We start from the raw sequence: 17,660 nt of genomic DNA, 5'->3' as shown, positions 1-17,660 counted from the left end.
AAAATGCCCTTTATGAGGGCCACAGATTTTTTTAGTGAAAACATTTAGGCGTAGCTGCTCATGCGAGATTACTTATTACAACCCGTTGTGTACATTGAAATCCACATTGTTTGGGGGGGGGAAGTTTTTGAGAACAGACAGAGTTTTCAAAGTATAAAAAAAATCAAAGTTTTTACCCGGGGTTCTTAACTTTTCGTGAAAAAAATTTCGAGCGTTGCCGCTTCACACAACCCGTTTTTTTGGTTGAAACCAAATTCAGATCTGGAAGGCTACTTTTTGAGAAAACGGAAAAAAATCCGAAAGCAAAATCTGTCAAAAATTGCACCTAAAACTTTTTGGAAGGCTGTAGAAAGATAGGTATGGTGAAACAAAGCGTCAAAGACAAACAATTTTTCAAAGCGCCTCATAAAAACCCCATTGCATACTATTTTATGATACGTGTGTTTTGCAGACATGAATTCTAATTCAAAACTAATTCAAGTCTAATAAGTATCATTTTTGTCAGACTGTTGGGGTCAATGATTGCATTGGAACTGAAAAAACTATTGAATTGTTTTTTGAAAACATCAATATTCGAACTTCAAAGAAAAAACTATATGCCCTCAGAGCTTTTTGCATTTCAAGAGAAGCTTATGATTGATACATTTTTGATGAAGTGTATGTTTTTGCTTTTCACACGTGTTCTTTCACGACAAGGCATTAATCAAAAATGAAATTTTAGGTCGCATGAATGAAAAAAGAAATCAGTAAAAATCTGAAGCGTTTTTTGTTTGAACTGCGTAAATCTTTTGCGGGAGTATACAAACAAATTCCTAATCCAGCGGATTTTTTTAAAAAAAAAAAAAAAAATTTTAAACAGTGTTCACTGTAACCGTCCTTTTGATAGGGGAAAAACAAAACATCTTATGAGTCAGAAATGAAGTGTTCGAACTTTTTTGTATGACCAGAAAAATTTTAGATTCACTAGCTGTCTTAATCACGAGGGTAAAGATGTATATGAGGATAAGCCGTATTAAAACTAATTGGTATAACAGTGTATATGTGAGTAAGATGTTGTATAGCAAGGTTTAAAGGATCCTCACTATACGTATAATAAGACAAGCACTATTGTATTGGACACTCCCTATGACGTCAACAAACTTCCGGATCTCAAAACTTGGCTCGATGACTTGCCTACGGACTTAATACGGACAATTGCCTACTGCGTAGATCAACAACTGTCGCGTTTGACAGAAGCGCAATTTCTGTTTTCATCAAAATTGATTGGAGGCAAGATTGTGTTCTCGAAATCTCAGATCTTCCGAAAAAGAAAGCAATCGAAAGCAAAAGTCGAATTCATACTTTACTCCTTTTTCTGAATGATTTGAAAAATTGGTATAACAGTGTATATGTGAGTAAGATGTTGTATAGCAAGGTTTAAAGGATCCTCACTATACGTATAATAAGACAAGCAGTATTGTATTGGAAACTCCCTAAGACTTCAACAAACTTCCGGATCACAAAACTTGGCTCGATGACTTGCCTACGGACTTAATACGGACAATTGCCTACTGCTTAGATTAACAACTCTCGCGTTTGACAGAAGCGCAACTTATGTTTTCATCAAAATTGATTGGAGGCAAGATTGTGTTCTCAAAATCTCAGATCTTCCGAAAAAGAAAGCAATCGAAAGCAAAAGTCGAATTCATACTTTACTCCTTTTTCTGAATGATTTCATTATTCTACGCTCAAGAGGATGGCTAACCAGCGCACTATTGCTGCTATCTGCTAGATATGCAACCATTTTTGCCGGTGAGAACTCGGCTCCTTATACGAAACATATCCGATCCTAATTCTCACAGCGGAAAAGAACCACCAATAGCCATAGTGAGCAAACACTTTCGAATTTTGCGATTCCGCTTGATGCTTAAAATTATCATCCACATCTGTATAATAAGCCAGAAAATGCAACAACAAAATGAATATTCTGAAATGTCATATCTTCTAATTAAAAGGCTGCCATTATCAACTATTGTCCCTAAAGCGTACAGACCAATAAAGGGTTTTTGGATATCATCAATTCATTGGACGTACAGTTTGAATAGCTGCACCTCACATCATTGATTCTTGGGAAAGACTAGTGCAGACTTCCAAACTCGCCTTGTACAAAGTTATTGGCTCCATAACGCTCGCCTACAAAAAACTGACAACGTGCATCACAGAAATTGAGTACACAATGAACGCGAGACTTATATCGCGACATTAGAGATGATCCACTGCTCACTAAAATAACTTTTTACTTAGTCGAGCAACTCCAAATCTACCACCTGGCGTCTTCAAGGAAAAAAACACACTTCCCTTTTGCTCGCGGTAACGTTTGGATGCGCTTCCTCAGGGAATCCTTACCCGGTCAGCAGATACGGAAGAAATGCACAACTTCAACTTCAAGTTCGAAACCAAACGACATGGTTTAGATGCTCGAATATTTTAAACCGCCCGGGTTGTGGCCATTAGCAAAGTCATCGAAATTTTTTCTGAAGAGGTTGTAATAGTTTGCACAGTGACACTGAAAAAGCTTAACCGGTTTAAGTTCGACTCCTTGTCAAGTTGAGTCGCGTTTTCCCTGTTTCAAAATAACCAAAAACAGTCAATCAAACAGAGTATTGTGCAGCTCAGACTCCAAAGCATCAATACAACCAGGATGAACAACTAGATAACCTCAACTATCCAAGAAAAACATGATAACGGACAAATTCTGGTAAGCTTAAGTCTTGGTTCCCTTATTTTTGTTTTGACTTAACTGTTATTTAACATTTATTCTTTTCCTTTCTTTTCCAGCTCTGTCAATTTGGAAGTGCTTCAATTCCATGAATTGATGTTAGAACTTCATTACATTTTTTTTGCAACTTTTTTCATCTAACATTAAAGCAATCAAATACTTCACCAAATCATGTCACTGACTTTAAGAAAGGTTCAAAGTTTCAAATACGGGAACCTACTGCTTCACAATTCGATTTCCAAGTTTAATTATAAACGTTATCACGATTTCTTATATACTGATTACACATACTCAAACACTCGTTTCTACGTTTTTTTAGAACTACCGCGTAATGTTCTTAGTCTTCAACTTGTTTATTTAAACAATTATCCTCCTAGTTCCCGTAAACTTTTTGTTTATCCAAAATGTTAATTAGTTAAATCTTAATCAAAATGTGTCCAAATAACCTCTAAACCTACTCAAGTGTTCAAATTTTGTCTGAAGTTTGACGGGCCTGATTTTTCGCTTCTGATAGAATAAAATAGCTATATCTGCGAATATAGACTCCATGTTCAAGCAAATGTTGGTAAGCTTTACGAACACGCCTTATCTTTGGCACCTTTGGAAGGCAAACAGGCAAATAGAGTTCATGAATAAACCAGACATATATTTGGCACTACAGACTCACCCTGTCGTTGTCCGCTTGCTTTGAAATTTTTGAAAGAATTATATACATCGACGACATATATGTTACTTTAGCTACTGCAGACGAAGCTTTTGAACAGATCAGGGTAGTTAGAGGTTTCCTGTCTCGAGGTGGGTTTATATGATAAGTGGACCTCCAGCAGAAAAGTTTTTCTGGATTCCTTTGATTCAAATATTCATGTCACGTTGAATGATCCGACACTTCAGTTACAGAGAATTTTTGGTGTTAACTGGGATAGCAACAAAAAAAGCTGAAGTAAACCGCATGACTGTTCTACCCCTTGGGTATGATAGCCCTAATGAAAGTTTTTACAAACGGTCTGGTCTCAAGGTGTTAAATGGGACACTCCCTTAGACGTCAACAAACTTCCGTATCTCGAAAATTATCTTGATTGGCTCCATGAAAAGCCCACAGACTTACTACGGACAATTGACTACTGTTTATATCAACAATTGTCCCATCTGACAAAAGCAAATTTCTGGTTAAAAAACTGCTCGAATGCAAGATTTCTCTCTCGAAATCTCAAGTCTTCGGAAATAGAGAGCAATCAAAAGCAACAGTTGACTTCACACTTTAGCCCCATTTCTTGATTTACTCGATATAAGATGCTAAAGAGGTCAGATAACTGCCGCACCAAGGCTGCTGTCTGCTAAATATTTAATCATTCTTGATGGTGACAATTCAATTACTCGACTGCTGTATCGAATCATATAAGTTCTCAACTCTCACTACGGAAGACAACAATCAATGGCCATTGCAAACGAATGGTTCTGTTTTCTGCAGTACTGCTTGATGCTTAAAAGTTTCAACCACAGGAGTACACCGCGCAAAAGATTGCAACGTAATATTGATTATCTTGAAATGACACATCGTCAGATCAATTTTATCAATTGTATTTACCTAATTGTACTCTTTTTTCCCCTTTCTCTGCAAGCTCAGCCAACATGGGCCTGCGTCAATTCCAATAATTTTCATTAGAATTTCTTTACATTTTACTGCAATTTTTTTTTGTCTATAATTCAAGCAATCAAATATTTCACCAAATCTTGTCACTGACTTTACCAAAGATTCAAAACTTCAAATACGGGAACATGCTGCATCACAAATCAATTTCATAATATAAACGTGGGCGCATTCTCATATACGAATTCTCATATATATCACGAATATATCACAAAAATTCATAAATATCACGAATTCTCATATACTTTTCGCACATACTCAAATAATCAAGTAAGAAAAATCTTAACCAATAAGGGTCCAAATAACCTCTTAACCTACTCAAATGACAAAATCTTGTATGAAATTTGACTGGCCTTATTCTTCGCTTCTCATAGAACAATATAGCTATATCTGCAGATATAGACTCCATGTTCAAGCTATTTTTGGTAAGCTTTAAGAACACGCCTTATCTTTGGCACCTTTGGAAGGCAAACAGCCAAATAGAGTTCATAAATAAACCAGACGTATATTTGGCACTACAGAATCATCCTGTCATTTTCCGCTTGCTTTGATTTTTTTGAAAGAATCATATACATCGACCACTTATATGTTACTTCAGCTACTGTAGACGAAGCTTTTAAACAGGTGAAGGTAGTTAGAGGCTGCCTGTCTCGAGGGTGATTTATTTGAATAAGTGGAACTCCATCAGCAAAGTTGTTCTGGATGCCATTGACCCAAATATTCTTGTCACGCTGAATGATCCAACATTTCAGTTACAGAGAGTTCTCGGTGTTAACTGGGATAGCAACAAAAATTGATTTTTCACCGACAGCAAAAATTTCGTCAAAACTCTTCGGGTAGGAGTGTCTACTCAACAAAAACTGCTGAAGTACACCGCGTCACTGTTTGACCACTTGGGTATAGTAGCCCTAATGACAATTTGCATTCGAAAAATTCGACAATCGGTGTGGTGTCAAGGTGTTAACTGGGACACTCCCTTAGACGTCAACAAGATTCCAAATCTTGAAATTTGGCTTGATTGGCTCCATGAAAAGCCCACGGAATTACTACGGTCAATTGACTACTGTTTAGATCAACAACTGTCGCGTTTGACAAAAGAGCACTTTCTGGTCATCAAAACTGCTCAAAGGCAAGATTTCTCTCTCGACATTGCAGATTTTCAAAAACAGTAGCAACCAAAAGAAACAGTTGACTTCAAACTTCAGCCCCTTTGTTTGACTATTTCGATATGATAAGCTCAAGATGACGGCTAACTGGCGTACCAATGTTGCTGCCTGCTAAAAATCCAATCATTCTTGATGGTGATAACTCATTCACTCGACTGCTGTTACGAACCATACAAGTTTTTTTTGTCTTTCTACGGAAAAATACAATTAATGGCCATTGCAAATGAACGGTTCTGAGTTCTGTAGTTCTGCTTGATGGTTAAAATAATCATCCACAGGAGTAAACCACGCAGAGGATTGCAACATAATTTTGACTATCCTGAAAATCAAATCTTCCGATCGAAAGGTTGCATCTACAAATCACTTTACGCTCGCAACTTTTGGTATAGATTACGTTCGAACCTTTCCCATTGTTCTATAAGGTAAAGAATACGCCACCTGCGTTCTCTTTTTCACCTGTCTTGTCAACAGAGCTATTCAGCTGGAAGTTTGTTAAGCCTCTAAAATGACAGCACTTTTTTTTTGCATCAGACGCATTATTGCCCGCCGAGGAAAACCATTGAAAACTGTTTTTAATTCTAGAACAACAAATTTTGTCTTTTCTGACGCTGAGCTGAACAAATGCCTTGAAAGCTTCCAGACAACAAAAAGCTTTTGGGTTTCATCAGTTTTTTGCACGTACCTTTTGAGTGGAAGTTCATCCCTCAACTTTGGTGCCTTACTTTGGTGGTTCTTGTGAAAGATCAGTGCAGACTTTGAATCTTGCCCTGCACAAATTTATCAGCTCCAGAATACTCACTTACGAAACACTGACAATTTTCCCCACAGAAACTGATTCAACAAAGAAATACAGACCGCTCACAAACGTATCCGACGACTCTTAAGATGATCTGCTGCTCACTCAAATCACTTTTTACTGGGTCGAGCAATTCAAAATCTACAACCTGGTGTCTTCAAGGAAAGAAGCAAATCTCTTTCGAAGTCTTGAAAAGCTTCACAGCTGCTCCCGGATCCCTTCTGCAATCGCTTTCTCGAGAAATCGTTTCTCGGTTATCAAAAATGGACAAACAGAACAAGTTCACAATCAAATGTGAAACCAAATGACATGGTTTGGATGCTTGGAGACGTCAACCCCTGTGGATATTGGCCATTAGTCAAAGTCATCGAAACCTTTTCTGGACAGGATGGATTAGTCCGCACAACTAAACTGAAAACGAATAACGGATTCAATGTTCGTCACGTAGTCAAGCTCAGTCGAGTTTTACCAGTAGAAATGTAACCAAATCACAATCAATCAAACTGTTTATCATGCAACTCATATCGATTTTAAAACAACTGGATGATCTCAGCAGTTATAAAAACAAGATGATAAGGGACAACTTCTGGTTCACTTAAGTCTTGGTTACCTTAACTTTGTTTTTACTTTTCCAGTTCCCTACTATTTCTTGTTTCCTTTTCTTTGCGAGCTCTGCAAATGTGGAAGTGTCAACTCCACAAACTGAATTTGGAACTTGTTTTCTCACTGCGACTTTTTCCAACTAAGCTCAATCAAATATTTCACAAAATCAAGTCAGTGACTTAACAAATGATTCAAAACCTGAAAATTGAAAAACTACAGCTTCACAATTCAATTTCCGATTTTCTAGCTAAACTTTATCACGTATTCATTTACACGTTTCACACATACTCATATACTCGTTACGCTTGCGATAAGCAAGCGTTCTCAAACAGGAATATAGACTTTTTTTCTAGTTAACAACTAGTTTAACAAAATCAGTTGAATCAATTCTGCAGCAACCAAACATGCCCAATTTCTTCAAAAATCAATTTTAACTACTGGCTGAGTACTAGTTACTACAGGATAAATTCAGGGGGACTTCAAGTTGCTTAAAAATTTCTAAATTAAATTTTTTTTCGGCTCAATTGGTGTCCGCGAAAGATTGTTGGCCGTGTTTTAGCTTCGTAAGTTTTGTCCAGTTGCTAATTTGAATTTCAATTGTCTTGCTTGTCATGTTTGCCCAAAAATTTTGTTTGATCGGAACAGTTATTAAGAAGGTGTAAGGGTTTTTAAGTTTGTTTTGAGACGCTTTGGAAAATTCCATCAACAATTGCTACTGAATTTCCAAATAGGGGTATAAATAGAAAAACCGTCTAATTGTTGCGTTCCGGCATACTCCTCTGGCCTAGTTTTGCTTTCCGCTTTTGTCTACAGCCTTCGAAAACATCTGTTGGGGCATATTTGACCGATATATTTTTCGTTTTCTCAAAAACTAGTCTTCCAAATCTGATATTTAGGTTTCATTGAGTAGAACGGAAACTAAAAGCTCCCCTTAAAAAGCAATTATGCACATGAACTTATGGCCCTCGGCATATTGTAGTTTTTGTGTTTTGACCATTTTGAAAATCTTTTTCAAGTTTTTCTCAAAAACTAACCTCACAAGTCTGCAGTTTTGTGTTCGATGGAGATAACGGGTAGTGGGAAACTCCCCTGCTTTAGCAGTGCCCTTCATATTTTTTTTGCACAAGAAGTTATCGTCGTGGGAAAAGCCAGTTTTTTGAATTTTTGAGCGTTATTTAAAATTTGTTGCATTTAAGTAAAAAACAGCCTTCTATATCTGCGATTTTGTTTTAATCCAACGAACGGGCTGTGGGAAGCTCCTTTGCATATGCGACTACCCCAAAATTTTCTTACAAAAATAATTAAAGCCCTCGGAAAACTAAAAAAACTTTGATTTTTGACCGCTTTTTTGAAAATTTTTTGACTTCTCTTGAGAACTACCCGGTCAAAACAAGGTTTTGGGTTCAATCGAAATAGCAAGTTGGGTGAATCTTTACTACATAAGTGGCTACGCCCAACTTTTTTGAAAGAAAAAACTATTATGCTCAGAAATGTCAGCTCTCGGATTTTTGTTGACCGTTTTTGATATTTTCTCGATAACAATCAAAAACTGATATCAAACGTTTAATCGATCCAACAGGTTGTTGGAAGCTTAACTTCATAAACGTACCTTAACTTCCAAAGTCTCAAAATTTTTCACTCTTCTCATTTTAGTGCAAAGTTTGCTTTTTGAAAATACTAATTTCGTCCCGCAACGGTTTATCAAATTCTAAAAATATTAAGTACTTACCTTCAGTTTTAGCTGAATCCTAGGTGTCCTTCAAAGAGATATACAAAAATTTTGTTTCAGCTTGTTTTTTCATTAATTTCCATTTTTACTCATACTTTTTATTGATTGTGTTGTATCAAAAATGGTACAAGGCTCCGCTTCGCCTTTTTGTATTTACATATATTTCCTCTAGAATCAAACTAACATTGTTCTTAGACTTAAGCTTTATGCTGATTAGATAAATCTTAACCAATTTTAAACACTGTTTCTAGTTCTTATTTTTACAGCAATCTACGGACAAAAAACAAAAAATATTATTTCAATTAAATCCATAGCTGCGGATTTTTTATATAGGTTGTTTTTATTGAACTCTTCATCTCGGATTTGGAAGGGTAGTTTTCGAGGAGCGAAATAAAGCAAAAATAGCAGAACCAGTGAAATTTTCGTTAGCAATCTTCTTGACAGAAACTAAGGAGTCGCTGCAACTACAGTAAAAAAAACTCTCGCAAGTTGTTCATTAGATTAAACCTTAAAATCAGAGAAGTTAGTTTGGTAGGGTTTTGTTAGAGAAAAGTCAAAAAGTCCAAAGACGATCGAAAAACAAATATATATTTTTTCGATCGATATAATATTGCTCTACACAGAGGCCGTACCGTTTAATACAGCAAAGAATCCCAGCCTGTTAATTCCACTAAACTATAAAAATGAAAAGTCGCAGGGAAGTTTTCGACGCAAATCAAGTTTCCAAAAAACTGTGAAAAAATTATTTATTTGACTTTTCCGCGTGTCACTATTTTTCGTGCTAAAATTGGCCCTGGTTACTCGATCAGGTGAGATTCTAACAGTTTGTTCTTTCGAATGAATTTGAAACCTAAATTTTCAGCGGATAATTTTTTGAGGTAAGACAAAAAATTTGAGAATACGCTCAAAAATAAATTTTTTGAGCGCCATAATTTCGTGTTAAAGGAGTTTCAATGAAAGTCGTGAGAAGCGTTTCACTGTCAATTTGTAGAATTCGTGATAAGCGTTTCACTATCAAATAACAGTGAAAAAAATAAAGAAAGTTTGGCTGGTTTTGAGGGCCATTGTTTTTATTTCGAAATAAATTGGCATAACCGTTTAAGCAGGGAAGATTCCCACAACCCATTCATTTGAGTGGAACCAAAAACCCAGGTTTGGGAGGGTAGTTTTTGAGAAAAGTCAAAGAGCCAAGAAACCGTCAAACCGAAAATTTAAGGGCAATAACTTTTTGTGTAAAAAATTTTGGGAGTTGGCTTTTAACGCAAGGGCGCCCTCCAAAACCCCTTCTTTTGATTGAACCCTGTACATTAGATTTCGGTGGCTTTTTTCTGTGAGATGTGATATATACAATTAAGATTCACAATTTGACTTTTCGAAGGCCATAATTTTACTGTAAATTTTTCTTGCATAACCGCTTATACAGGGAAGCTGCCCAAAGCCCAATATTTTGACTGAACCCAAAACTTTTTTAGGAGGGAAGTTTCTAAGACAATTCGAAAAACATTTCAGGATTCACCACTTTTTGGATCTACAAAATTGCTGTTGGGGTTATTTGAACCCAAAATTACAAATTTGGCAGGCTAGAGTTTGAGAAACGGAAAACCAAACAAAAAAGTGCGCAATATATTCCACAGATTTTTTGGAAGGTTGTAGAAAAAGGAGTAGACCAAAATGAGACTATGGGAAGAGGTATGCTCTCAAGAGTCTCCTCATTAATACTACGGTAACTAAAATTGTCGGAAAAAATTTCCTAGGCATCTCAAAAAATATAACATAGCCAACACACTATAAAAAGTTTACTTTGAATTGTTTTTTGAAATCTCACATTTTGAATTTCTAAGAAAAAAAACAAGATCTTCAAGCTCTTTGAATTTCTAGAACAATTAATGATTTTTAAAAATAACAATTTGAGAACACTGGATCGTATCAATAAGTAAAGTTTTTATTTTGATGGGAAGTCTGAAAAGTAAATTCCGCATTCGAAATGAGAAGTCGGCCACGTTTTTGGTGTCCTTTACTTTATTTGTTCGGTAGTCAAGTTGCCTTCTTTAGTAAAAACAATGAACTTAACTTCAAAATAAATTAAGAACTAAAAATTAATTTCGAGCCCGAACAAAGTTCACTTCTTCCTGAAAAAAAACATCGCGAATTATATGCGAGTTTGAAACACGTTCATCGAAAGTAAAAATGCTCGAAATTTGCGCAGAAAAAAGTGACTTTCCAGAATCTTTCATACTTAACCTCATTGTATAAACCTAGCCCATGTTTCGAATTATTTTACGCAATTTACACAAAAACTTTTTGTTCCGGTCATGGAAACTGTGGAGGAACTTTGTATTCATAAGTTTTGGTCTTTGTTTTCCACGCATAATCAGGTACAAATAATCATCGGATTCGTTCGAGTGATGTACTACCATACCAAAACCCTTTAGGTCGTGATTCGAACGACAACAAAAAATTTCCGTCGAGCAAACCGGCTGCAAATTTTGATTTTTTGTATTATTTCAAGCGAGTGAGCAGGCGTTTATTAGCTTATTTATTCTTAATTTTATCCTCGAAAATTTATTTTAACTCAAAAAAGTTTTTTTGAAGTTTTTAGCGCCATTCAAGGATTTTTACAAAAACTTTTTCCAATCTGCCTATTCTTTATGCGTCGAATCTGCCTAAGATCTAGTTTTTCGTGCTGATCCTTTGACACCACACAGAAACAACGCCACTAATTTGAAACACATTTTTTCGTATTTTTTTGAGACTATGGTCGGAACATTGTGCTACTTGCACAGTAAACGATATCCGTTGTTTCATCAAAGACCTGGGAAAACGGCTCATCGTCGCCACAAAAGAGCCACGCGCGGCTATGTTTTTAAAACAACGGATATCTATTGCTATTCAAACTGCCAATTCCGCCTGTATTCTGGGCACAATCCGAAAAGTTGACTCCCTTAAAGAACTTATCTATACTATATAACTCCTTCATTTACATGACCGCGTATTTAATTTACATTTTTATTGTTTTTGAATTTATCAGGATTTATTGAGATTTTGTGAAAATTGAAAAAAAGATTTATTTACATATTATAATTAAATTTTTCTAATTCAGTTTTAACGGATTATCGATGTAATTTCACTGATCAGTAGTCGGCAATGCACATTTTCTGACAGTGGTAAGTAAGATCGACCCCACAACGTTTCGTTATCATCCGTTTTTTACTTGGTTCAGATTGAGACCGTGAGATTTTCAAATTCAATTCACATAATCACTATTAATTGACTAGCAATGGAGCGCTGATAGAAGATGTCAGTTGATTTCGTCTGTGTAAAACTGTGAAAAATTGAACTTTACATAAATAAATTGAAATTTTGAGCGAAAGATGTTTAATATGAAAAAGATAAGTCACAAGAGAAGCTTTTTATAAATGGACATTCCCAGTATCTACCAAAAACAAACAACTTCGAATTCAAAATCATTCCTTGTTGCTTCAAGATTGTATCAGATACTGGAAAGGTCAATCTGCTAAAAATCAAGAGACATTTCTGATTGAATGATTATATTAGAAAATTCAATGAATTAACTCGCAAAACTACACAAGACTCATACTAATGATAAAAGCAACCTTTCAGCGCGCCATAATTATCGCGATTCACGGTGAATGATTTGATTTCATTGAGCTGAAAGAGCTTTTTAATTGAAATCTAAAATGGGAAGAACAGACTGATCAATTAGTTCTAGTAAATCAATTGTGCACTAGTTTGAATCAGAGATCATAACAAGAGTCCCATGATTTGTTCTCTTCTTCAAACAATGTACTGTAAATGCTGCTCCCTCTGTATTTCGTCCGGTTTGGTTTACGATCGAGTTATGCGACGGTTAGTGTTCATTTTCTTTGTCTATCTACAACACCAAACAATTCCTCCTCTTCTTCCTCTTTTTAGTCTGCAGAGCTGCACGTGTTGCAGTTTCAAACACTTCTCTCACTCCATCCTTACTCTTAGCTGAGCACTCGAGGAAAGCTGAGGCATTGATCTTGTCCGCCATCTGACGACCTTCTTCCATTTTTACTGGCTCCTGTTTCAGCTTGGCCAGCTCTCGTTTGGTATTTTCACATGTCCGAAGATCTTTTTTGTTTCCAACTAAGATAATCGGAACGTTGGGACAAAAATGCTTGACCTGAACAAAAAGTATCCAAGTCAGTCAAACACTTTTCATCATATATTTTTCTCAGAAAATCGTTTCTGACTTTTTTTGATTAAAAACCAATTTGAAAAAAAAACAATAACTCGCATAATCTTTCATTATCTTCGAAATGTTCTTTTTAACAACAAATTCGTTACCAAAATGGGCCATAAAACAATGTTACTTTGCTCGAACAATAAGTGAATTGCTGATACAAAACAAGCGTTGCTTCCGTTAACACTAGATACACTTTTCGATTATCGAGCATTCGAATTGCCAAGAAGCGCGAATAAAAAATTTCAATAAACTGCTTAAAACTTATCAGCACAACGACCTGAAAAAGTTCATATACTAATTCAATTATTCCAGAAAACTTTGTTCAAATTTCTTTTATGTTTTCGAGAGCAGTAGCTGTCAAACTAAATTAAATGAAGTGTGGTATTTAGCATTATCAAGTAACTCGGCCGATATACCACTTGGCTTTATCTGTTAAAAATGTATCTCACTTCGGGTGTCCATTTTTCTGGTATATTTTCCAAGCTATCGGGACTGTCAATTGAGAAGCACATAAGAATAACATCAGTATCTGGATAGGATAGTGGTCTCAATCTGTCGTAGTCTTCTTGCCCAGCAGTATCCCATAAGGCGAGCTCGACCTAGAAAAATTTCACAGCTAACGTTTTATAGACGTTTGTCAAACGATCAGATCATGAGATAAAACTGTTTAAAAAAATTGAATTCGAAGTTCTAATTCCCTTTTCCTATGTTCAACAGTTTCCAAAAAAATGATAATGATCTTCTGCAACACTATATTGAAACACAGATTTGCTTGTCACTTTAATTGCGAAAACAAAGACAAAATTTCTAGTTTGAACTATTTTCAAATTTTAAAAATTATCGGGCTTCATTGAGCATTAGAACAGGTAACTATGCCAGCAATATCTGGATAGACAACATGAAAAAATACTTGAAGCTCCAAATTCATTGTTCCAAATAAGCATGGAAATTTCTTGCCTAACATATGACGAAATTAAATTAGGACTGCTAAACGCTTGCCGAATTAACCATTAAATGGAAAAACGGTTGTCTAAAAAAGGAGCTGGTAATTGCACAACTTAGATTAAAATCATGTTGAAATGCAAAATCACTCCCTTGCAATTAAGTTCCTGTAGATGCTACCAGGATATGAGACCTGTTGACAAAGATTTGAAGTCTTGCAAAAATGTTCTAGAAATGTGTGACAAGTTTCAAAAATGACGTGGAATTGAGCAGTTATGGGTCAATTCACTTCGTTCGGATTCGTTAACCCACAAGGATGTTTCCAACAATTCGGCATTTACTTCATTCATATTTCACACATTTGTTGAAATTTATAGAAACTGTTGACCAGATTTGCCCTAAAAACTTGACGTTTAAGATCTAAATGAAATTGGAAAAACTCTGAAACTAGAAATTTCAACATGCATTCAATTTTGGCCACAAAAAAAACCATATAACAATAAAAACGGCTAAGATACTATACAGTAGGAAATTAAAATGCCGGAAATTGAACTTCCGCACATTTCAGCAAATTAAACCAACTTAAACTCTATTTAATAAAACCCACAGACCTGCTTTCCATCAACTTCGATATCAGCTACATAGTTTTCGAAGACTGTTGGAACGTATACTTGAGGAAACTGATCTTTACTGAAGACTATAAGAAGACAAGTTTTCCCGCAAGCTCCATCTCCTACAATCACAAGTTTCTTCCTGATTGCGGCCATTTATCTATCTGAAAAGAAAAGACAAAATAATATTAATAACCAAAATTATTGACGCTAGCTTTTCATAGCTTCAAATACTCAAAAATGATCTGTTTCAGAGCTTTCAATGTTGACAAAAACAAAATTCTTTAATCCACAGATTTTTAATAGTATCAAAATTCCCCAAGTAACTTTACAATCAGATCTTCATCAGCAAGTTACGTGTCGTTATCAATACGTAAACGAATATTTTATAAATTCGTCCACCAATCAGAGACTGCTCTAAATTTAGAAGAAAAAAACTGAAGGTTTTTGAATCAAATTATTAAGTGGAAGATATCGGAAAAACATCACTGTGCTCGGAGGACTTCACAATTAATTATAAAAAAGATTCGAAAATTTATGGAAATTGAACTAAAGCATAGACTGCAATAATTCGTTTACAGAACATGTTCAACTTAACATGATACAACATTTCAAAATGAAACCTCTCCAAATTGAGATGAGATTTAAAATGAAACTTCTACAAAATTCCTCCAAATTGCGACAATCCTATCTTCGGGAAATTTCACCTACTCACTTGTAATGCCATACAACCTGGAACGGAGCGGGACAAAGTGCTACAACTCTACCATTACCCACACATGAAACAGCAAACTCAGTGAAATATGTGTGCTCTAATGTCTATTCTATTCTTTGCTTTTGCTTTATAGATATGTTTGTTTAATACTGTCTAGTCAAGACGTAATTCAACTTCTCTCTCTCTCTCTCTCAATAAAACCTCTCCTTTCTCATTCTCTCTCTCTCTCTCTCTCTCCTCTCAAGATGAATAAAGGATAGCCCGGTAATGTGCAAGTAGCACATAAAGTTCCGAACATATTCATAAATCAAAGTCTAAAAATAAAAAAAAACGCGACCCGAGTCGAGATTTTTCACCTAATTTGAAGTAAGATTTAAGCGGTTTTTTAGACAATTACGTTCAAAATCTTGCTTCAAAATGAGCGGTTTGAGCGGTTTTTGAACGGTTTATCTAATAAAACCGCTCAAACCGCTCAAATCTTTCTGAAAAACCGCTCAAACCGCTCATATCTTGAGCGGTTTTTGAGCGGGATCTCGACCCGGGGATTTCCCTCTGAGTTTAATGTCGTTTTCAGCGCTGTGTGCGATTTGAGAATTATCGAAACGCGGAGAAACTTCATTGTTTAGACAATATTTGTCTTCAAATATTTTGAATTTTTGAAGATTTTGATTCCAAGCAGACCTTAAAATCTCAAAAAAAGACCGACATTTACTCGAGTAAAACTAAGTTTTCACTGCTGAAATTAAGCTATCGCAAGCTATTAAAATAAGCTTTTGTAAATTTGCTCGCTCGGATTATTTGCTCGAATTAAGACTGATGAAAATATTTCCAATCTGTTTTTATCGATACTTTCTAAAATTTCCCTACAACAATGCAACAGAAGATGAAAATCTCAAAAACATTAAATGTGACAAAAGATGACCGCAAACTTCATACACTGACAGTTATTGCTCCCCCCGAAGCAAAGCAATTCATAACTAGCAACAAAAGCGAAGGAATCATTCTACTTAACAGGACGGTATTTCCCATGGGATGCTTTCGAAGGTCTCATAGACCCAAGAATATTTACCTAGCCAAATAAAATTGTCGAATTTGCCTTATGTATGCAACGATATCGAAGCGAAATTAATTCTCCAATTGCCAGAAGACATAATTCATAGCCCCATATTCCAACGTGAGACCTGTATTGTAACTGAACTGGGTTTACAATACAGGAAGAGCAATTTCAGAAGTTAAAATACAAAACGAAGAACAAGAGAAAAAGATGACGGACTGGTCTTACAAATCGAGAATGGATGGCTTTAAAATGTGGGAAGGTGTAGAAATCTCGTTTCACATACCTTCACTACATGAAAGTCAAAAATGCAAGATGTCTGGACAAAGAGAAAAAGGTCATCACGATGATTGGTGCAATATAGGAAACCAAAAAACCAATAATCCAAATATTCAGTACCCATAAAAACCAAGCTCCAATAATGCCAGCGATGAGAAAAATGAGGACGAAACAACAAGAAATAAGTTTTGTAATGGTAGCGAAAATGTCGAAGGAAAGAATGTCGAAACACCACCATCTAGAGTTTTGGTTATTGAATCTAAAACAAACAGTGCAGCAGCTTAAAGCGAAGAAATTTAAAAGGATGAGGTTCTCAACAATCAGGTCGTAGATTTTCGTTCTTACCAGGGATGTCGAATACTCGGATTTTTTGATATTCGTTATTCGCCGCGGCCCAACTATTCGATATTCGACTTCGGCCGAATAGTGCCCTTACTATTCGGATTCGGCTTTGGCCAAATGTTACTACTCGAACAACTATTCGGATATTTGGTTATTTTCCCAAAAAACTTAGCATAAAAGTTTGATACAACAAATTCTATAAAAAGTATTGAACATAGCATTTTTCAAGTAGAATTGGCTGGGACTTGCGTAATAATGTAAAAATCGCGGGAGTGAGTAAATGTTAAAAATCTGTCACAACTCACAAGTTTGGTCCGATGCAATGACAGTTTGGACCGTTTTGCTATCACACACTTGCGTGTGTTTAGTCATCGAAGTCGTTGACGCCCCAATACTCTTAATCAAAACATTGCATTTAATGCACTTTCTTCCTTCCGTTTTTCTACCACCTCGATATTCCACAAGAAACTTTTCATGCCATTTTGCCACTCCTTTTTCTTTTCTATACTCGCACTCGGCAGCGACATCAGACTCTTCTACATTAGCCATCTTATAAAAAAACAGAAAAATATTGTGAAACAAAACAGTAAACCAATATTCGGAATATTCGGGTTTTTTAGCAGTGGACACTGGATTATTCGGTATTCGGCAAAAAAAAATATTCGGATTCGATATTCGGATTTCAAAATTTTAATATTCGGATTCGGCTTCGAAGTGCCGAATACTCGGTATTCGGGTCGAATACTCGGATTCGAATCGATATCCCTGGTTCTTACTCTGCAAAAG

The 17,660-nt window shown here is 35.7% G+C and overlaps 2 protein-coding genes across 5 annotated transcripts in view; both read right to left on the bottom strand.

Moving 5' to 3' along the window:
• LOC134841944 (lisH domain-containing protein ARMC9-like) overlaps positions 1-17,660 on the bottom strand; it is a 461,419-nt gene that overhangs the window by 184,885 nt on the left and 258,874 nt on the right. The window lies entirely within an intron of this gene.
• LOC134841946 (rho-related GTP-binding protein RhoC) overlaps positions 11,931-17,660 on the bottom strand; it is a 164,162-nt gene continuing 158,432 nt past the window's right edge. The window contains exons 2-4 of the mRNA XM_063858047.1: positions 14,485-14,648; positions 13,381-13,530; positions 11,931-12,868 (exon numbers count right to left, since the gene is read on the bottom strand). Of these exons, the coding sequence (XP_063714117.1) occupies positions 12,593-12,868; positions 13,381-13,530; positions 14,485-14,640 (582 nt within the window). The 5' untranslated portion in view covers positions 14,641-14,648 and the 3' untranslated portion in view covers positions 11,931-12,592. The remainder of the gene's footprint in view (positions 12,869-13,380; positions 13,531-14,484; positions 14,649-17,660) is intronic.

Source organism: Symsagittifera roscoffensis, chromosome 3 (assembly GCF_963678635.1).
Source record: "Symsagittifera roscoffensis chromosome 3, txSymRosc1.1, whole genome shotgun sequence".
NCBI classification, from domain to species: Eukaryota; Metazoa; Xenacoelomorpha; order Acoela; family Convolutidae; genus Symsagittifera; species Symsagittifera roscoffensis.
Note: the sequence above shows the minus strand (reverse complement) of the source record. Positions and strands in the feature narration are given on the sequence as shown.